This window comes from Balaenoptera borealis, assembly GCF_965194805.1.
Source record: "Balaenoptera borealis genome assembly, chromosome: 3".
Lineage (NCBI taxonomy): Eukaryota > Metazoa > Chordata > Mammalia > Artiodactyla > Balaenopteridae > Balaenoptera > Balaenoptera borealis.
This window is the reverse complement of record NC_138866.1, coordinates 156087200-156108971: the sequence shown is the minus strand read 5'-3', so window position 1 is coordinate 156108971 and position 21772 is coordinate 156087200. Positions and strand designations below refer to the sequence as shown.

At 55.0% G+C, this 21772-nt stretch overlaps 1 protein-coding gene across 1 annotated transcript in view; it reads left to right on the top strand.

Moving 5' to 3' along the window:
* Positions 1 to 21772, top strand: part of ADARB2 (adenosine deaminase RNA specific B2 (inactive)) — a 372444-nt gene that overhangs the window by 266775 nt on the left and 83897 nt on the right. Inside the window, exon 3 of the mRNA XM_082386052.1 lies at positions 8208 to 9091. Within this exon, the coding sequence (XP_082242178.1) occupies positions 8208 to 9091 (884 nt within the window). The remainder of the gene's footprint in view (positions 1 to 8207; positions 9092 to 21772) is intronic.

Below are 21772 nucleotides of genomic sequence, written 5' to 3'. Positions count from 1 at the left end.
CTGTGGAATCTCATCCCCCCGCCATGGAATCCCATCCCCACCTGGAATCCCATCCCCCAGATCCCATCCTCCCTGGAATCCCATTCCCCACCCCCAGGATCCCATCCCCACCTGGGTGGTAGGAAATATTAGCAGTGACTGTGTGATTGAGAACTCCAGGTTCTGGAGTTCTCAAGAAAAAAACCCAGTTCTCTGGGACCATCCCTTCTCTCTTTCCTTTATTTTTTCCCCTCCAAACCAAAAAGGGGAAAAAAAGAAAAGAAAAAGAAAAATGAACACAGCTTGTTTGAACAGTTTGTACAATTATTTAACAAGGAAAGAGCTGGACGGGTGCCTGCAGTAGAAACAATGTTTTGGCTCATGAAACCGGAGAGACAACAAAGCCGTGTGGGGTGGGGACTGAAAAGCCGGTTGGGGGTGGATCTGCTGGGAGTGTGGAGGAGACCCCAGAGCAGACGGAGCATGTGTGCCGGTGAGGGAAAGTGCAGGCGTGTCTGTCGGGTGGTGCACCTCCCTCTTGCTTGTAGAAGGAATACATGAGGGCTGAAACAGTCCAAATGACAGGAACACCTCTTGCATTTCAAAATTACCTGACAGGTGGTTACCTTTGCAGCTGGAGTCAGGCCTGTGCTTGTGGGCAGCGGGAGGCTAGCTTCCGGTCACTGGTTTTTGGTGGGGCCGGGAAGCCACGGCAGGAGGGACTGGCCCTGGAACGTTGTCCACTCAGCCTCAGATTTTAAGAAACACGACAAGCTCTCATGAATATCCCCTTCCCACAAAACACAACCACCAACAAGATGGGAAGCTGAGGCTGTTACCCTGACTGTTCCACGAAATCAAAGTCACAGAACTGAGCAACCTCAGTGACCCTGTGGTTTGAGCCCTTGTTTCCTAGATGGAGGCGAGCGTGGAGGGTGTGGACAGGGTGCCAGTGGGTCAGAGCGCGGCCTCCCCACTGCCCACAGGCCCGACCTCGCAGGTCCCGTGAAGCTCCAACGGCTGGTTCTGTTCTCTCCTGACCAAAATTGGAAAGTTTCTAGGACTCAGTTAACTTAGTTAACTTACTTAGTTAACTTAGTTAACTTACTGGTAACTACTTCAGTAATGTGGAACACACATGCACACCTTGTCTTACCACCCTTCTATTTACTGCGCTTCACGGATACTATGCTTCTTACAAATTGAAGGTCTGGGGCCACCCCGCATCGAGCAAGTCTATCGGCACATAGTTTTGTCAGAAGTAATGCCACTGCACACTTAATAGACTGCAGTTGAGTGTAAACATAACGTTTATGCACTGGGAAACTGGAAATCCATGTCATTTGCTTTATTGCAGTGACCTGGAACTGAACCCACCATATCTCTGAGGTGTGCCACATGTACACACACACACACACACACACACACATTTACTTATATATCTAAAAATACACACGCACCCCCAAGCTGACCTGGACATGTGGACAAAGCTATTTGATAAGCACGTGGAATAGACACCTTGAGGAAGAAAATCTTACTCTGTTTCATCCTCTTTCCTGCTCGAGCTGCTGGGACCCTGGCTGAGTCTAGTCTCCCCGTAGGAGCCCTCTCTCCCCATCCAAGGGCAGGGGAGCCTGACGGCTGCGACCCCAAGCTCCAGCTTCACAGCCTTGGGCAGTGAATCCATCCCTCAGGGCATCAGTGCCCGTGTGAGGGGCGGGGAGGGTGGCCTGGTGGTAGAGTTGAGGATGGAATCAAGTAGGGGGATGATGCACGAGGACGTTTTAGGCAAAGACCTGGGGAAACAGGGAACGTGGATCAGGTTGGCTGACGCTAGTAATTAAGGCACTTCCCCTAACTCAGCTCACGGCTGAGAGGTGGAAACTTAGAGATGAGAATGATTTTTAATTGTTTATTACATGTTAAAGTGCCTTTGAAACGCTTGGAAAATCTTATTTTCTATCAGTGGATTAGTCATCCCCCTTTGTAATATGTGCTGTTATTGAAGACCCTGTTTTCATACATTATTCAAAGATAAACCTCCAAATTAATGCACTTGTTGTAATACCTCTCATGAGCGTTGCCAATGCAGTGCTATTAATGTGCATCCAGATGCCGTGGACGTCGGGGAAGGGGTGTGTGTGTGGTGTGTGTGTGTGCATGTGTGGTGTGTGTACACATCAGGGAGGAAGGGAGGTGACAGAAGGCAGGGTGATTTCTCCTGGAAGTCTCCTGTTTTATCTTCAGACCCTGAGGGTGGGCGCCTGTGTTTGGTTGAAGTGAAGGCCCTGCCCCTCCCCATGCGGCCTCACCCCTCAGGACCACCGGGTTCACCCCCTGCAGCCTCACGTCCTTGGTCCGCATTCATCTCTGCGTGGCACTGGAGCTTGAGCCCCAGTGTGAAGGATGGAGCTAGGTCGGGGTCGGGCCGTCAGAGGCTCGGCCTGCAAGAGGATGGTGCCTGCGAGCCCACCCGCGGACCAGCCATCCTCAGGGTGGGTTTCGGCTGAGTCTACGGGAAGATGCAGGTTTTCCATTCTTCTTGTCCAGGAGGGCAACTCTGAATGCGATCTTCCTTGAATGCTGAGAAGGAGCCAATCACTGCCCCAGCCCATCCCCTCCGTGCCCACCACTGACCCAAGGGCGTGATTGACCGGGTCACATGAGGAGGGGCCGAGAAGCCCACTCCCTGTCAGGCCCGCAGAACAGCACTGGGGTCTGGAGGGAGGGAGGGAGACCCGCCTGCCCCACTGGCCTGGTCCTTCCAGGACGTGTGGGGCCCACCTGGGAGAGAGGCCGTCTCCTGTCTGCTGCCGAGCCTGACCCAGGAGCTGTCGGGGTCAGGCCTGCGCCTGACCACAACGCCAGGACCAGGTGTCCCGAAGCCCGCACGGCCGCAGCTGCCACAGCCATCCCCTGAGCACCACCTCGGACCCTCCTTCCTGAGCCAATGGAGACTCCAGGCCCTGGGCTCCATCCCGCCGGCCAGGCCCATCCAATCTGGACGTGGTGGATCCAATGGCCAGTTCTCTGTATCTCCTACCTGCGGACGTGGTGCCGGGAAGTCTGGCAGCATGATGACCAGACAGATGCTGGCCCTGAGGGGGCATCGAGGAAGGAGACGCAGCTGGTGACACACAGGCACCTGCACTCACCCGGGGCCTGGCCACCTGGAGGCGACAGCCGAGGACTGGCCCCCGCGTGGCCTGTCCATGTCCAGGCAATGGCAGCGGGAAGCCCACCTTGACTTGGAAGAATGTCTCTCACCTGGAAAGTGAAAGCCCAGCCACAGCCAGGCCAATATAAAAATTTGCTCTTTCCCCACAAAATGCAGTTCTTGTATGTGTTGGACCTTTGACTGTAGCACTGCCTGGGCTGACGCTTACTGTCAAGCAGGGTGGGTGCTCCCGGGGCTCAGGAGAGGGTCGAGGTGACAGAAGCTGAGGGAAATAATTCCGTTTCACGTTCTCCTCCCGTGTCTCTGACTCAGACGTTCCCCTCTGTGCCTGGCGGTCTTCACTTTGCCAGCGATGGTTCTATTACTGCCGCGGGTGGTATTTATCTCATGTCGTTTGAGGTTATTTGCCTCTTTTTTTCCTGATTTCCACAACAGAAGGACACGTGTGACTGTCTGGAAAACTGAGGCTGCCCACACGGACCTTCGACACGTGTGGTCATGGATGTCTTGTCGGGTTCGGCGAGGACAGGAGAGTTCCCAGGGTCGAGGCCGCAACCGCCCGTGGGGGCACACAGGACACGTGGCCTCCAAGGCTGCCTTGAGGGAAGGCACTTGGCATTCAAGTCAGACGTTTTCTGCGGGGACTGTGGTGTGAGCCCCAGGTGGGGCACAGTGGGCCCCGGACCCCTCACAACCCCTGTTCGCCTCCTGCAGGGCTGAGGCCCCGCCCTGTGCTTGTACAGAGAGACAGATGGACAGAGACAGACAGAAACAGAGGGGGCGGGGGGGGGCAGGTGAGCCATTAAGGGGACTTCAGTGCACTGCTGACTTTTAATATGTGCCTTCCCCAGGCCGGCCCCTCACACACAGTGGGAGGTGGGTTTCCTGCAGAGCTACTCCCAGCTCTGACATGTATGAGCCCCTGAGCTACGACTGGTGAAAATAACAGTTATTTGGGGAATGAATTCCAGAGTGGGATTAAAGGACCCACTAATTCTTATATCCTCGTATGAACTGTCCACTGGAACTGCTTCCAGCGTACAACGCACACATTTTCAGAATCAGATTGCTTTTATCACACAATAAACATTCTCTGACCAACTCCTGCACCCAGAACCCTGGGAGCATTCCAGCAGCGGGGCCGCCACTCTTCCCTAGGACTTAAAAAGGCAACGGCAGCTGTTCCGTCTTCAGTGGTCATGATCAGTCACCGTAACACAAAGCACTCGGTCTGGAGCCTGCGACGTTCACAGATTGCGCTGAAAGTTTTTGTTCATTGTCTCCACTGATCCTGGAAAAGTCCCGTGTGGCCGGTTCTGTTTGTACACCGCTCAGCCGCCAGCACCCGGAGTCCTGCCCACACTTTTCCCTCCCGCCTCTAGGGATGGACCACCTGGTGCAAACACCTTCTGGAGTCGGCAGGGCCTCCGCAGGTGACAGGACAAAACCCACCCCTGGAGAGCTGGGGAAAAGCGTCCCCTGCGAGAACGGGCTCCCAACGACGCGGGATCAGCATGACCTTTGCCCACATGTGCATGAGAAGGGCGATCTGCCGTGCTGGCCGCCGTGTGAGGCTGCGTCCAGTTCCCTTTTGCATGTCCTGTGCAGACACCAGATCAGCCCAGGGTGCCCCCGGCGTACCCAGATAAAGGGTTAAGGTCGGCAACCTGCCCCAGGGGGGCCCAGGGAGCAGCCGGGCCAGGAGGGCAGGCGGAGACTAGGCCCTGCCCTGTCCCCACCTCAGGGTGACCCCGGCATTCGGCCACGTGCTGAGGAGCAGAGCCCTTGGCTGGGAGATGCGTGGGTCCTGCAATGCCCGGACCTGAGGAAGCAGGTGAGGGGCAGCTTCCCCAGTCTGCCAGGAGCGAGGCTTCTCAGCCTCTAGACTGTCCACCTCTGGGTTATTCTCTCTGACGCCGGGTGTGTGAAACCTATCGACTCAATGGAGGAGAAAATGAGAATCATTTCCTGGGTCGGGGAGGGGGCTGCAGAAGAAGGAAACGTGAATTTGTGGGATCAGAGCTACAGTTCTGTAAGAGGATCGCATGGACCTGGCAGGGGCCTGGCGAAGGGGCGTGGGGTCCAGCAGAGCCAGGCTGGCAAACCTCAGCGGCACCAGACCAGCAGGGCAGGGTTCCCCCCTCGCCACCCCTCCTCGGCCAGAGACTGCATCACGAGAGCCCGTGTGTCTTCACCCCTTCTTTCTGGGGGTCCTGGAAGCCCAACTCATGAAATAAGCAGGGAAGTTGGGCCTTGACAAGAAGATGCAGTTTAGAAGTGTCTGCCTCCCTTTTTCCCGCTTTCTTCAAAAATGCAGTTGACTCTCCTCAGTGTCAGGGGTTTTGCTAAGTCCTTTACGGGTGTTCTGTAGCTCAACCTCATAATAAGCCCTAAAGCAAGTGCTACCAAAACCCACATTTATCCTCTTAAGAAAATGGAGTTCAGGCAGGGGGACTGCCCAAGGTCATACACACCAAGGTCGGGGGAGACTGTGACCTCTCACCTGCTTGACCCCAGAGCCATGGAGTGACCACCGCCCACCCTGCAGCTTCCCTGACCTCACGCAAACTCAGGAGGCCAGTTAAACGGAGCATCTGGGCCATGTTGTGGGAGCAGAACCCCTAATCTGCTCGTTTGCAAAAACCAGCGTGTGACATCACCCCCAGAGAGCATATCAGGATGGAGCCCAGAAGTCTGCACTCCCATCAACTTTTATTAATTACTGATTATCGAGGAAGGGGTCTTCACCCACACTCGGATCTCCGTGGCTCACTTTAGACTTTAAGGATGACAGTCCTAGGATGTCGAAGAGAAGAGTGTGGAAGCAGTTTCAGTGCAAGTGGAGGGGAACCTGGGTCTGCCGGGCTGTTCCCCCAAGATAAACCTTCTCCTCAGAAGGTTCAGAGGGCATCTGACACGCCAGCCACTTTAATTACACTCACAGCCACACTCAATCCCCACATCGTGGGAAATCAATAAGAAATTAGAGAGCTCCCAGTGCGTTTCTGGGCAATCTGCTGTGGGCTTCTTGGATTGGGTTATTTTTTTTCCATCTTTACCTTTGGTTTGGGAAACTGCACGGTTATTCCCATCTACCACTCCTTGGCCCGAAATACCCCAAATGGCAGAACTCCTTGCTGTGTGTGCACCCAATATGCACAATGACCAAAAAAAGAGGCTGAGACTCAGTGTGGATACTTGGAAGGTAATTATTTCTACCGAAATAGACTGTAAACAAATGTTGCCCACCTCTAACTTATAAAACGCTCAGGTTCACCCCTTTGAACAAAACGACGTCTGCAAACCAACTGTTTTACAGAAGCAAACTGCTGGAGGAATGCTGATAGCCCACCTCGCAACTCAGAGCCACTGAGGTTTCAGCAAACAGCGCTCTGAAGTCGGAGCCTGACGCTTTCCGCGGAGCACACCTGCTGGGGACGACGTGGTCGAGGAGGGCTGGCCCCAAGTTGGAGCCAGGATGCCTCTCGAGGGCACCGGTCTTCAGCGTGTCCTGCGTGCCTGTGAGACGGTCCTTCTCTCGTGTTGACCATCCAGCAGCTGCACCATCGGGACCAGGTCACTGACCCAGCGTGTCTTCCTGCTGCCAGCTCTCGGGCTGGGGTGAGGGAGACACGCTCAAAGTCTGCCTACGCGCTCTGGGCTGGCGGTAGAACCCCCTCGGGTTTCCACTTGCTGAATGAGTTCCTACGGAGAAATCTGCGGGCATCAAGGTCCTGCGTGGCCCCGAGCCTGGCTGCTTCCTCCCGCGTCCATCCACGCTGTCAGCAGAGTTCCCCTCGGCATCCCCCTCTCCCCAGCTCCGTGTCTGTGAAACGGACAAGAAAGTGACCGAGTTGCCGTAAAATTGCCTTCCCGGCCACAGCAGACGTTCCTGAATGCAGTCACACCTCCCCCGATTAACCGACTGTGTGTCCCTGGGCAGCTGTTTCACCACGTGGGACCTCAGTTTCCTCTCCTAGAAAACAGGGTCATAACCCACCCCGGAGTGCATTTTAGGAGTGAGGGGCCAGAGTGAAGGTGTGAGTGAGGTCAGGGAAGGGTAACCCACAGCCCAGCACTGTCATCCTCAGAGCCTCTTGGGGAAACCCAAGGGTTGGGCGTTCTAGAAGCACGTCGGCCAGGGCAGCGGGACGCACATCTGTGGCCACGTGGGGACCCACGGCTGAGGTTCCCTAAATGGAACAGCTGTGTTGGAGGAGGGTGGTCCAAGAGGGCCGGACCAGAAAACGAAATTGTCATTACCCGCCTTCCTCTCACACAGTTAGCAAATGCTGATTTTGCTAAATTTGCTTCATACCTTTTTGTGCAAAAGACAGAAAACCTCACAGATACAAACGAAGCCACCCTCTGAGCCTGTGTTCCTCCCTGTGTCCCAAGGGAGTTGGGACATGTCTGAGCTTTACCACCTGTGTGGAGGCATGAATGCTGTGTAACCTCTGTGTTCTTATAACTTATTAACCATAGCCTCTGTGTATTATTTTGCAAGTTGCTTTTATCATCTAACATTATATTTCAGAGCTTCATCTATGTAGAGGCATCTAGATATAGTTCACTAAGCCTAAGTGCCACCCAGCGTCCAGGGTGTGAGCACACAATTCCCTCACGTTCCACCCCGAGGGCAAGGCCTCCCTGACCTCCGCGTCGCCCAAACCCGATGGAGAGAGAGGCCACGTGTTCCTTTGGTTTGGGGGGTCTGGGGGCCTGTGCAGGGACCCGGCGGCACTCAGAGGGCAACTGGGAACAGCCCCGAGTGGGGACACGCTCCCCGCGTGTGTGTCCACCCCACTCAGTGCACTCCGGGCACCTCACGGGGCGGGGTCCCCTCCTCTGGGCCCTAACCCCCACCTGCAGGGGTGCGGTCAGTTCTGCGGGCCTGTGATCCAAGGTGCTGCCCATGTGGTCTCCCCATGGCCTCCAGAGGGTGCCAGGCCGGCTGGTGTCCGGAGGTCGAGTGTTGCAGGGGGTCACCTGCAACGATGCCCTCGGTTGGGCCACAGCCCCGGGTCACGCTGTTTGTTCTCACCTCCAGGTACCAGCAGCGCCGACGTGAAGGAAAACCGCAACGTGAGCAACCTGGAGGCCAGGCTGCCACCCTCCGGGGACAGGGCCCGAGGGGGCGCACCCGGCCTGAAGAGGAAGCGGCCTCTGGAGGAGGGCAATGGCGGCCACCTGTGCCAGCTGCGGCTCCTCTGGAGGAGGCTCTCGTGGTCCGTGGCACCCAAGAACGCGCTGGTGCAGCTGCACGAGCTGCGGCCGGGCCTGCAGTTCCGCACGGTGTCGCAGACTGGCCCGGTGCACGCGCCCGTCTTCGCCGTGGCCGTGGATGTGAATGGGCTCACCTTCGAGGGCACCGGGCCCACCAAGAAGAAGGCCAAGATGCGGGCGGCTGAGCTGGCCCTCAGGTCCTTCGTGCAGCTCCCCAACGCCTGCCAGGCCCACCCGGCCCCAGGCGGCACAGCCCCAGACTTCACCTCCGACCAGGCCGACTTCCCCGACTCCCTGTTCCAGCGGTTCGAGCCCACGGCCCCCAGCGAGGGCTTCCCGGGCCGCCGCCCTGCCGCCCCCGAGCGCTTGGCCACGGCCTGCCAGCGGGGCCGGCTACTGGGCCGCCCGCTGGACCTGGACCTGGACCTGGACCTGGGGGGCCCCACGGCTCCAGGCGCGAGGAACCCAGTGGTGCTGCTGAACGAGCTGCGCTCGGGCCTGCGCTACGTGTGCCTCTCGGAGCCCGAGAAGAGGCGCGCCCAGAGCTTCGTCATGGCCGTGAGCGTGGACGGGAGAACATTCGAAGGCTCGGGACGCAGCAAGAAGCTGGCCAAGGGCCAGGCGGCCCAGGCCGCCCTGCAGGCCCTCTTCGACATCCGGCTGCCCGGCCACGTCCCCAGCAGGAGTAAAAGTCACCTCCTGCCTCAGGTGAGAGCTCTCCGGTAGCTGCTGGCGGGCGGCGTCCTTGGGGTGCGGGGGTGCCTGGGAGCAGGGACGGGGCAGCAGAGGACCCCCTGCTCTCTCCCTGTGAGTGGGAGGCGCCCGCACCCCCCTCCCCCCAGACAAGCCAGGCGCTGCCTCTCCCACTGCAGCGTCGGAGCCGTGTGCCGGCTCTGGGGAGAGAGAGCCTGGAAGCGTGTGAATGGAAAAACTGTTGGTCCCAACTTAGCAGAGGGAAGGGAGAGCTGGGCAACTGGTCACCTTGGTGATGGTGACACCGGCTGTGCGGGGGCAGTGGGGGCAGCAGGGGTTTGGGGCGGCAGGGTTCCTGACCCCAGAGAGGACTGACGGGCAGGAAGGCCCCTCAGTGACTATCTGCGGCTGGGCCGAGGGAGCCTGCGGTGGGAACGCGAGCTCGGTGCTGGTTTGGGCTGAGTTTCTGGCTCCGGAGGCTGGAGAACACTGCCTGAGCAGAGGGCCGGGTGGAGGGAGGAGCTCCGGGCTGGGCCTTGCCTCATGCCGCCTCCAGGGCCTCGTCACACAAGAGAACACACGTGCTTCTCACAGAGCTCACCTCCCTCACTCAGGAAGTATTTCGTGCACCGTCCTTGTGTCGGGAACTATTCTTGTACCACTTTGCAAGCTCTTCCTTCCGATTCTTGTAACTGCTTATTTATGCAAATTATCTTTTCTCTTACCATTTTGAGAACTATCTGTGGGCATCTCTAAGGTATTAGTTACAGGAAGTTATTCTCATTCACTTTTGGCATCAATGGAGGAGAGAAAGGTTTTACAGTTAAAGGCCTTTAGCCCAGCTCAGGATCCATAGTCAGAACTCGGCACTTGTAAGTCATTGCTCAGATCAGGGCATCTTTACCTCACAGCACCTCAGGTAGAATCCACTATTTGCCTCAGGAGGTCACGTGTCCACTAGAGAAACCAGGGCACCACCCAGATTCAGGCAACTGGAGGGGTTCTGGACAGTGAACCAAACAAATGCACTAGGACAGAACCCTATGTTGAATCAAAACCAGGAGCAAGCATCCACCCATCCATCCATCCATCCATCCATCCATCCATCCATCCATCCATCCTTCCATCCATCCATCCACCTGTCCATCCATCCACCCACCTGTCCATCCATCCACCCATCCATCCGTCCATCCACCCATCCACCTGTCTATCCATTCATCCATCCATCCATTCATCCATCCAACAAACATTTATTTGACTCTGGCAGGTGCAGAGCACAAACGGGCACAGCAGACATTGGTCAGGTCCCCACAGCTTGGCCGTGTGAAGGTTCCATTGAACAGGGAACCCCATGGCGGGGGGCAGCTGTGTCTCCCGCTACCTCTGCCCCCAATTCATTCATTTATTTTCAAATATTTACTGCATCATCTAGGAGCGGGTTGGAGGTGGGTAGCCCATAACCTCCATGCGTCTTGCCTTTCGACCCACCCTCAGATAATACACAATCCAGGTAAAAGCGGCTGTGTGGCGGTGACATGAGTCCCCGCCAGAAACACTGCAGCCCTGCTGTCCCTTCCCTACTCCTCCACCCCACCTCTTTTCTTCTCCTCCTCCTTCCTGCCTGGCGTCTCCACCCACCAACCACCGTCTGTAGCTCAAACACACCAGCAGCTCCCAAGGAAGCCCCTTAGCCCCCCGCGGCCTAGACGACCCCAGGCTGCCCTTGGCCCGTGTCCTCCCGCCACCGTCCCTGGAAGGTCCCCCTCCCCGCGGGCTGTGGGCGCCCCCTCCTCCTCTGCCCGATGCTGTTTAGCAAGAAGTGTCCTTCCTCCAGCTCCCACTGCCCCCCCACCCCAATCCCCATGAGTTGAATGATGTCAGTGAGTTCCGGCCATGATGCCTTTTCCTTTCATGTTGTCAACCCTGAGCTCTCACGATGCAGGAACCAGGCGGCACCACTACTTTGTAACAGTCATTTGACCCCAGAATGCAGCACATCAGTTAAAGCCACAGCCACTAAATTATTTTTCCCTGACAGTCCGCTAACACCCAGACTGGATGATGGAGAGAGCGGAGCAGCGGGAGGGCCGCAGCCCGTCCATCACACCAGACCCGTCTTGGAGGCTCATTACCTACTCCCCTCGCCCCTGCAGCAGGGTGGTGGGGCCGGCATACCGGGCGCTCAGGACCAGGCGCCCTCTGCGGCTTTATTAAATTCGAATCCCACCTTGGACATGGTCTGGATTCAGGGACTGAGCTTCAAAAAAAAGATTCCAAGCGTGCCTGTAAATGCTGCTTTGCTTTCCTCCTCTGCGCAGCGCCATCTACACCGCATGCTTCCTGCTCACGCAGGTCCTGGTGGCCAGAGGCATGACCTTTGTTACCTGTCTAACTGCGCCATCAGCACCTGTGCCAGGAGACAGGCCAGGCCCCCCAGCCCTGGCAGGGCCCCCAGAACCGCCGTCCACACCCCCAGGAAGGGCAGCTCCCACCACTGAGCTGTGAGGGACCCTGCCCAAGTCCGGGTGGGGTGGGAGGAGAGGCGGGGGGTGGCAGCAGCGGTCACCGCTGAAGCGACACAGCTTCTGGACCTTGGTTCTCAAGCTCAGTATTTAACGCTGTCTGCCCGCAGTCTGGGTTCTGCCCCACAGGGTGGGCTTGGTGTGCAGGACACACCAGGGGTCTGCTTCTAAGGCTCGCTCGCCGGCTCCTGCGCTGCAGAAGCAAATGAAGAGATGGCGCCTCTGCTCAGGGCTTTGAACCAAAGGCTCAGTCTCCTCTGAGTGAAGTGTCAGAACCATCCCTGGGGGACCTCCCCTATTTAAGTGATGAAAAATGAACAAAAATCTTCTAAGGTGTCGGTCGTGGGGGGAGCGTGTATAAAACGCCACTCCGGGCCCGGCTGCCGGAAATCCAGGACGAGGCTCCTGCTGTGCTGATCCCCACGCAGGTGGGTCAGGACCTGCTCTGTCGGGGGCCCTGGGCTGTTCGGCCTCAGCCACAGAGCAGATCACGGCAGGGCCAGCTCGGTGGGTCGGACGCTCGCCCCGTTGTGAGGACAGCTCTGAGCAACACAGCCCCCCAGACGTCCCTGGGGTCAGACCCCCAAGAACCACCACCCTCGGCGCCCAGACATCACCTTCTGTGGACAAGGGAGGTGTCTGCCCGGCCAGGCTGAGGTAAAAAGTTTCAGCCTCCATTCTAAAACAGTTCTGAAGAATAACATTCTCAATAAAGATTAAAATCACAGGTGTGGATTTCTGCGGTATCAGATTTCCACCATTTCCTCAACCTGGGGGTTTTCTCAGAACCAGACTGATTTGTTCCTTCAATTTCATGAGATCTGACTTCAGGTCTCTTTGCCAGAGTGATGAGAACACGACTTTATTAAATTCTCTAACGGCGCAGGCCCAAGCGAATGGACGCTCTGCAAACACCAGCTGACAGGGTGAAAGCAGAGCCCAGGGGTTGGTGGGAGAGCCAGCCCTCAGATTTCCTCTAGGTTCACGGGAAACTTGGAAGCAATAACGAGACCATGTCAGAATATAAATGCTCATTACCTGGAACATCCTTGTTATAAAAAAATACAGAAGTAAAATCACAAAATCTAGATCTCTGTGGTCTTCACTTCCCACCCCTAGCAGGAAAAGAGTTAATTAATAAAAGCGTTAAATTCAACCAGAAAGGCTTATCTCTCAGCATTTTGGCTCCGTGGAAACAGAAGAGCTCCCATGCGATGAGAGAAGAAAGAAAGTGACTAAAAGTTACGGTGATGCAGGAAGTGGAAGAGGTGGTGACACGTCGCCCCTCGTTTGAAAACTACCAGGTTTATTGTCTTGTTCCTGAGTCTCTCTTCACCCGCAGTGATTCCCTTTTTTTGTTTGTTTTTGTTTTTGTTTTTTTAATTTCCATGTCAGGCTGCAGTGGAACTAACAGTGTCTCAAAGATTTAGTCAAAGCAACTAAAACACTTTCTCCCCGAGAGTAAGAAGGGGATGCCTTTAAAACTAGCCATGAAGCCTGCTTGCTTCTCAAGCCCTTTGCAGGTCCTTCTAGGGAGCGGACACCCCAGGCCTGTCCTGGCCACTTGTCAGGCACTCGGCACACTTAACCCGCACCTGCTCTGTTCCCTGGTGGTGCAGCTCTCACTGCTGGGAGGGGGGAACCATGGGGGCATATAACATAATGGAAATGAACAGCGCTTTCAGAGTTCAACATTTTACAGCAAACGTGGATCAGAGCTCCCGTACGCAATCCATTTCATGGAATCTGCCCCCAGAATTAGCTGCAGCATTAGACCAGGGGCTTGACTGTCACCTCGTTCTCAACAGCTGCACTTTGGGACACAAACAGACCTGCTGTCCTTCTCCCAAAAGCCAGGGTGACCCCCGCCGCCCCGGCCACTTCACAGGTTGTTTTTCTAATTTCACAGTCCTGCTGGTCTGTCTCCTTCAACAGAGGCAGCACCTTAACCGCTGTAACACAGAACTGTTAATATTGCTGCCACAAATTAGCGTTGGAGCTGTCTCCAGATTTTAAATGGGCTTGGATTACAGACAGTGTGGAAATCACACCTACTTGGCTTTGAGACAGTTTAACACTGTCCGAGAGAGATGTTCTACCCAAGGACACCCTGAAATTGCAGCAGACGCCTGCGGGGTCCCCCTCATGAGTCCGGGGGCCTCCCTCTCCCAGACGCTTGGGTCAGCTCTGCCTTGGCCGCATGTCCAGCCCCAGCAATTCCAGAATGACCTCCGAAAGACAGCTGCAGCTTTACAGGTCCTACAAGCAGAAAGGGACAGTCCTGGGTCCTAATTATTTTCCTGAAAAGGGCTGATTTCTTTCTGCCTCAGCAAGGCGTTCCTCATGGCCACAGTTTCTTGGCTGTTTACCTTCTGTTCCCTGGGGGGTTGGGATTAGGACGGGACCCCACCACATCCTGAGACCCACCAGCACAGCAGACCCCGACTTAGAGCGACTCTGGCCACAAAGACCCCAAGCTGAGGAGCTGGGCTCCTGTGCGTCTCTAGACAGAGCGACACACCTGGTCTCTGGGGACCTTCCCTGAGTCCTGCAGGCTTTGGCAGAAGGTGCCGGGGGTCTGGGGGTGGGGTGGTGTACAGAACCCACCTACCTTAACTGTCCTTCCCCTTTTCCACCCGAATGTGCACCCTCACCACCACGTTGCCCCAAAAGCCCGGGCGTCAGGGAATTGAATGTGTCTCTTCCCTTGGAAATCACTGGACAGGTGATCTCAACACCAGGCTAATTTTGGTGACGCTGGTTATAAAGAACAGGTAGAAATCCATGCAGGCAGCGTGGAGAGGTTGTGGTTGGTGAGAGCCGGGGTGGAGGGTGGCCACTTGCCTGTGAGGATTTCTACTGAATTTGTGGGGAAGCAAAGAAACTGTAATATTCATGTTTTACTTTCAATGTGCACAAAGTTGAAATTTAGCAATTCAGGGTTTTTATAAAAGTATATCTCTGTCTTAGTCCAGCCAGGCTGTTATAACAGAACTGCACAGACTGGGTGGCTAATAAACATCAGGCATTGATTCCTCATGGTTCTGGAGGCTGGACATCCACGATCAAAGTGACCACAGATTCTGTGTCTGGTGAGAGCCTGCTTCCTGGTTCACAGACGCGTCTTCTCGCTGTGTGCTCACCTGGAGGAAGGGGCGGGAGCTCTCTGGGGTCTCCATCATAAGGTCACTAATCCCATCATGGGGGCCCTCCTGGCTCAGATAGGTACCTGGGGCAGACTCTGGCAGGGCCTGTCTAGGCTAAGCCGGCCTGGACCCCAGTGCCCAGGGTGCAGTAGGCCTAGGGGAAGTTGTTACTTCCCACCAGCAGGCCCTGGGGTGTCCCGCCCCTGCAGCAAGGCTCAGGACTCCAGCTCCAGGTCTAAATCTCTCATGCCGGGGTGCCCGGGTGCCCGGGTGCCCAGGGTCCTGGCAGCCTGTCCGCCACCCTGTAACTGTTCTGCTGCTCGGCCATGGCCACTCTGCCCCCTGCCCAAGGCGAGGCCGTGATTATTCAGGCAGCCTCCTTCCTTTCAACACCTCAGCTCTGTCTGCGTTCTGTGGCCACACACACCCTCTTGTGGTCCACGAGGAGGGAGAAGCAGCCTTTTACAGAAGGAAGACGCCCACCCGCCCGTCCAGCCAGCCCTGACCTTCCCCACGTCGTCTCCTCGGTAGTGGCACTGATGGCCAAGTGGGAGAGATGGGTCTCCTCACGGCTGCCACACACGGAGGAGTCTCCAAAAATCCCTCTGCAGCGGGGGTGTGGAAGGCTCTGTAGATGCTAGCAATACACTTACGCACTGACACAATGTCCACACAATATAATTTATACGATACAATTTGTATAATGTGTGCACAATGTATACACAGTACAATTTATATGATACAGTTTATACAATGTACACACAATGCACAATGTAATATATGCGAGATAATTTATACAATATACACACAATGTCTGCACAATATAATTTATATGATGAAATTTATAAAATGTACACACAATGTCTACATAATATAATTTACGCAATACAATTTGTACAATGTGTACACAATGTATACACAACTTACACAATTTGTACAATGTACACTCAATGTCTACATAATATAATTTATACGTTACAATTTACACAGTGTGCACACAATGTCTACACAGTATAATTTATATGATACAATTTGTACAATGTACACTCAATGTATACAACTCGCACTTATAAACGTACACTTAAACATGATGGATATAATGTACCATACACATTTATACAATAGCCCCCACCATCTGAATTCCTACTAAAAGAAGTTTGGTACAATTTAAGTTAGAAGAGTTAAATATGTATTTAAGCCTATATGTTCCCAATACCGTGTTTGGTGTCTTAGTTAACATGACTGTTGATCAATTAAGCAGAGGCTGTAAACCAAGCTTCCCCAGTTGCCTCATTATTCTACAGCCACGACTAACACTGGTGATGCCGGTGATGGTCCATGGGGATACTAGGAGCTGGTATTTATCAGGCACTTACTGTGTCATGTGTTGTTTTACACGCTTTACGTATAATAGCACATCCGGGCCTCACAGAAACCTGGCAGGTGGCACCACTCACATTCCCTGTACAGACAAGGATGCCGAGGGGCAGGAAAGCTCAGCCCTTCGGCCAAAGTTTGGCTGGTGAGTAGTGGAGCCGGGAGGATGGTCCCACGGGGGGCAGAGACCCTCCCTCAGACCCCAGGCTGCCCTCCCCGTAGGCCCTGGCACTTTTACAGCTTTGTCGAGGAAACGGGGCAGCACGTGGCCCCCAGTGATGGGAGCGACACAGGGGATACAGTGTGGGCAGGAAGCAGGAGGGAGCAGCCGACTTGGAGGGCTGGCAGGAGAAAGGGGGCTCCTGGGGCAAGGGCACCCGCACTGAGGTGGCAGGGCGGCGGGGAGCTCGCCAGCTCCCTCTCGGGAAGACCGCCTTTGTCAGTGCAGAGGCTGCCCTTGGCCGTGTAGACAACAGGCTTTGTCGGGACAGCCAGGTCCCCTCTTCCTTGGGGACACATTGCTATAGTGAAAAGGAGAGACAGCAGAAAAGAGATGACAACTTGGAGAAAGAGGCAGAGGAGGCGAAGAGGAACATCCCGGGGGGAAAGTGCCTCCAGTCCAAGGAGCGCGGGGTGTGGGGGGAGACCCAGGATGAAGAAGGGGGGCAAGTTCCCCATGGCCGCTTGCCTCTGTGCCTGCCCGAGGGATGGACATGCCAGGGGTGGGCGGTGGGAGGGAGCCCTGCAGACCCCATCCCCACACAGATCCAGCTCCGTCGCCCAGCTGTGCCAGGCGGCTGTGCTGTCCTCGCCCTGTAGGGTCTCTGGGGCTGGACTCACTGGCACCCTCTGCTCCCCCGGGGTCCCCAGGACTCACACGGGGTGGCTCTTTGTGCTGAGGGCCCTCAGATCGCGAGGCTCCATGGGTGCTGAGTGTAGACCCGCCACGCGGCTACTCTGACAAGGTTGACACGTGGCCTGGAGCGCAAACTGGGTCTGAAAGTTGCCCTTCAGGACCTGGATCCCCGCTGTTGCTGCCTCATAGTTGTAACGCCCGCTTCTTCCCAGGTGGGTTTAGGTTGTGCAGCACGGTGATTCAGTTATACACACACATATATGCATATAATTTGTTTTCAGATTCTTTTCCATTGTAGGTTATTACAAGATATTGAATATCGGTCCCTGTGCTGTGCTGTAGGACCCTGTTACACTCGGCCGTGTTTTTAAGGCAAATACAGCGGCTTCCCCAGCTCTCTGCATTGGGACCTGTGTTCGAAACGTCACCTTCCTTCATGACACAGGAGGCAGCGAGGCTCTCTCCGTTTGGAGAGAGATGCGCTCACGTCCCCAGACCTCATCACCTCCCCCCTCCGTCTCATCACCCCTCATCCCCGCATGTTTGAGCCCAAATGATGCAAGAAAAGAGGAACAATCATTTGTAGCAATAGCTCAACAATTAAACATTTTTAAAATGCGTTTTCTACATTAATGCCCTCTGGGGAATTATGAGTTCACTCAAGTTCTCAAAATTATAAGCCTACAGGACAAAAGTTACAAACACCAAGCAGGAGAAACTTCTCTTTAATACAGGGCTGTTTCCCCAAGGTCGTGATTACAGCGAATCAGTGATAAAAGTCATCTTCTGCCAGCGGCGTCAGTCTCTCCGCATCTTAACCATGTTTCATTTGTGACCATTTCAGAAAAAGGACTCTGGGTTGCCTGGTCTTGGGTAGAGGTTTTATTCAGTTACCTAAATGGAGAAATCAGAGAGAATGTGCCTCCGTAAAGCGCACGAGTTGGCCTGCAGCATCTGTGGAATGTCATTTTGGGTTCACAACAGGGTCGTGAAGTGAACAGGCAGGCGGAGGCAGAGGCGCTCGGCAGCGTGGCCTTCCTGCCAGCACAGAGTTCGCCCCAGGCGTCTAGACAGGAAGACGACAGGAAGGCAAGCCCGCACGGATCTCAGCAAAGGCACTTTCTTCCTGCCAGCTCTCCGTCAGGTGTCCAATGGCCTAGCCACACCAGGCCGTGGGATCCAGGTCCCAGAGCCAGGAACAGCCCCGGGGCCAGGAAGCAGGTGCCCGTGGGGGACTCGGCATCACAGCGACAGCAGCAGCTGGGCTGTGAGGACGGTGTGATGGGGCCGTAAGCAGAGCCAGTCGGGGTGGATGGATTCTGATGGAACTCGGGGCGGGGGGGTGGAGGGGGAGCCTCTGCAGGGGGGTGGAACAGCAGGAGGACAGTAGGGGGCAGCTGTGTCGCAGCCAAGGAGCCCGAGTTTACTGTGTTTGCGGCTGGAAGGGAGCCAACAGCAGGCCTGGGTGGTTCCTGAAATACAAGCTGTTTGTAGGCTGCCCCCTAGCCTCCCCACCTGCAGCGCCCATGCCAGGGCGTGATGTGTGTGGGGAGTGGCCAGAAATCACGAGTTCGGCTTCAGGCAAAATTTGAGATACACATGGGACAAGCACGTGGGGCTTCCTGCTGCCACCAGAGCCAAGTCAAGATCGGCGGCCTTGAATTTAAGTTCAGCTCCCACCTTTCCAGCTGGGTGCCCTTGGGCAGCTCACTCAAGCCTCTGGTTTCTGGTCTTCAACGTGGGTGGCTTCCCCAATGGAAGGAACTGCCTTGAGCTCCCCCCGGCGTTGAGGGTATGAAATTGTGAGACTCACGTGACCTGGCGTCCATGAAAGTTCAGTTCATCTTGCTATTACCTTGGGTCTGGGGTGAAGAGGGGCCTCCCCCCAACTGTGGTCAACGTCCACCTGCATCTTTCCAGGCACAGCGGGGAGTAGACAAGCTGTGCACCTTCTCGGTGCCACAGAACCCACCGTCTGTTTGCTCTCTTACCCTGGAAAGGATGAGGGGGGAGTTGGGAACATAGGGGCTGGGTGGAGAGGGCGGCAGGCGGCCCTCTGTCTGGGTCCCAACCTGTCGCTCACCAGCACGACCAAGGGCCAGTGTCCGAGACCCCGTTTCCTCTCGTGAAGCAGGACTGGTGGCCTTGACCGCACGGGTGATTTGGAGGTGCACAGAATGCACTCGGAGTCTCCTGACCTCCATTCTCTGCCATGTCCCTGGGAAGAAGGCCCATGAAAGTCCTGAAGACCCGTCCACTGGCCTTTCTCCTCTGGAGGTGGAGGTGCACAGACCACCCTGCGGCCTCCCTCCGACACTGGCTGACCAAGTCCAGAGGCGTTCATCTGACCCCCGTGGTCACCCTGGTTCCAGGGGTCACTCATGATCGAGGGTGAATCTACTCACTGTTGTTCTTTTGGTTTGGCCGGTAAATCAGATGACTGCAGAATTTTAGAAGCGCTAACCCAGCCCTTATTTTATAGAAATGGTCACCAAACACTTGGAAGCTCGAGTCCTGCCTGAGGAGGCTGGGTTGATGGGAGGAAGGGGACCCAGTGCCCGTCTCATAGCAGGAGTCCTCCTGCCAACTTGGTTTTTATGAGGAAGCTTTCGACGACTGTGCAGTGAGAAGAGCCATCAACTGACTTATGTCTTCCGTGCGGACACCATTTCTCTTAATCCTGGAGTATCTTCTACCCTCGGTTTTACCCTTTGTGCTGTTAGGTTCCAAACAGATCATAACTAACCCTGTGTTTGGATGCCGTGCAGACTATGCCCATGGCAACCTTCTCTGTCCAACCCAAGATCCACAAAATTGAGACCCAAATTCTGACCCATGTCAAGAACACAGCCAACTGAAATCCCGTGTTTGCAAGAACTACAAAAACAAATCTTTCTGATCACACAAGCTTTTAAATTAAAGTTCTAATATTTTCCTCCCATTTTCCAGTGGATGGCTTTGTGGATTCTGTGAATTGGGATCACTTCCCTTCGTGAACACAACCAAGACTCTTATTGTTGAGAAAGAGAGAATTTAATTTAAAAAAAAAAAAAAAAAGGCTAATGCAAAAGTCAGAATAACAAATGGTGGGAGAGAAGGGGATTAGTAATGGCAAGATACCTCTTTTCCCACCAACTTCCCATCCACTGAGATACAGGAGCCAGGTAGACGGATCGGGACGTCATCTGGTTACTGATGGGCACATGGGGAGGGCAGCGTGGGTGCCCCGACGCCGGGCTTCCTAACTCGACCCTGCAGACGCCCTTCCAGCCTCGCCAGCCCCAGAGCATCTGAGAGTACAGGCCTCTCAGGCCTGGGATCCCAGAGAGCAAGGGGAGACCAGCCCCGGGACCCCCGATCAGGTGAATCATTCCTTCACCATGAGGTGTTGTGGAGGACACAGGTGGGCAGTGGCCCCACTGCAGCCCATCGTGAGAAGGGAACAGTCCAGGAGTGGGGACAGTTGTGCCCCGAATGACTTTGGATGCCACAACATTTAACGTGAGGGGAGAACGCAGAGTGACAGACGATGTGGTGACCACCTTTGAGGTCAAACATTAGAGTTTCAGTCCTGGTCCTGCCAGTGACCATTGGTGTGAGTGGACACATTACCCACCTTCCTGTGAAGTGGGATGTTGATAAAGGGGCCACATCGTAGGGCTGTTTTAGTGAATAAATGGGACATCCTGGCAAAGGGTGAGCCTTCATGACAAGTTAGATGTTGACTATTTATTTTCTCTTTAACAACCATACTTGAGAGTTGGCAGGAGAAACGGAGCACAGAGAACTGGGTCCTGGTGGGAGGGCCCCCCAGATGCGTGGCGTCCTTGGCAAATCTCACTTCCTGTTGTCCGTGGCTATGTAATTCCAGCTAAATCCAGGCCAAAATCTGGCTGAAAGAAGCATGAAGTACCACCTGATCAAGGAGCCTGGGATGCAGACAGCAGGAGGAGCAGTTAGAGGGCGAAGGTGTCACAGGGAAGTAATTGATTGCAAGAGGGTGACATGTCACCCCCAGAAACAGTGCTGAGGACAGGTGGTCTTCTGGTTGATGCTAATTGGATTCTAGACCAATTTGGTGCTCAGCCTGTTTTGGGCCACAGAACACGTGAAGGTCAACAGTCACACGTATGACCTGCTCCTTTTCTACTTGGCCATCAACATCCCTGCTTTCTCAGGGGACTCTGTCCTAGAGCAAGACAGCAGTCATGGTGCTGCAAGAGCACATCTGAAACTAACACAATATATGTCAGAAGCGGATCATTCCAAACCTTGCTGTTCTGTGGTTAGGAATACTTTTTAAATGCCACATGTGCGCTCAGGAGGGCAGGCACCTGTCGTAGATGGACTCTCCATCCCTCTTAGAAAGGACCAGCACACCCTGTGTCGATAGAAAGCCCTCTTTCTTAACGGAAGTGTTGACCTGGAGAATTTTCGAAGTTTGGCATGAATCCACTCTACCCTGGACTGGTTGGTGTTTTTGCTTCATTTGGTAGTGTTTGTTTTTAACCCCTTTTGTAATCAAAGCAGATGGGAGGCAAGCAGGAAAGTGAGCAAGAATACAGCCCGAGGGCCATGTGGGCATCTTCACAAACTGTGAAACAAATGAACAGAGGCTCTGATTGGCTCCCAGAAGAACGTGACCCAACGACACAACCTCCACCTGCTCTCCTGGATCAGCTCAGCAGCAGGCGTGGCCGTGAGGGCGTGTCCACTCTGCTGCAGACTCGGATCTGGCCCACTTTTCTCCAGGGCAGCAGGGGTGGGATTGGGCTGTCGGGAAAGAGGGACCCTG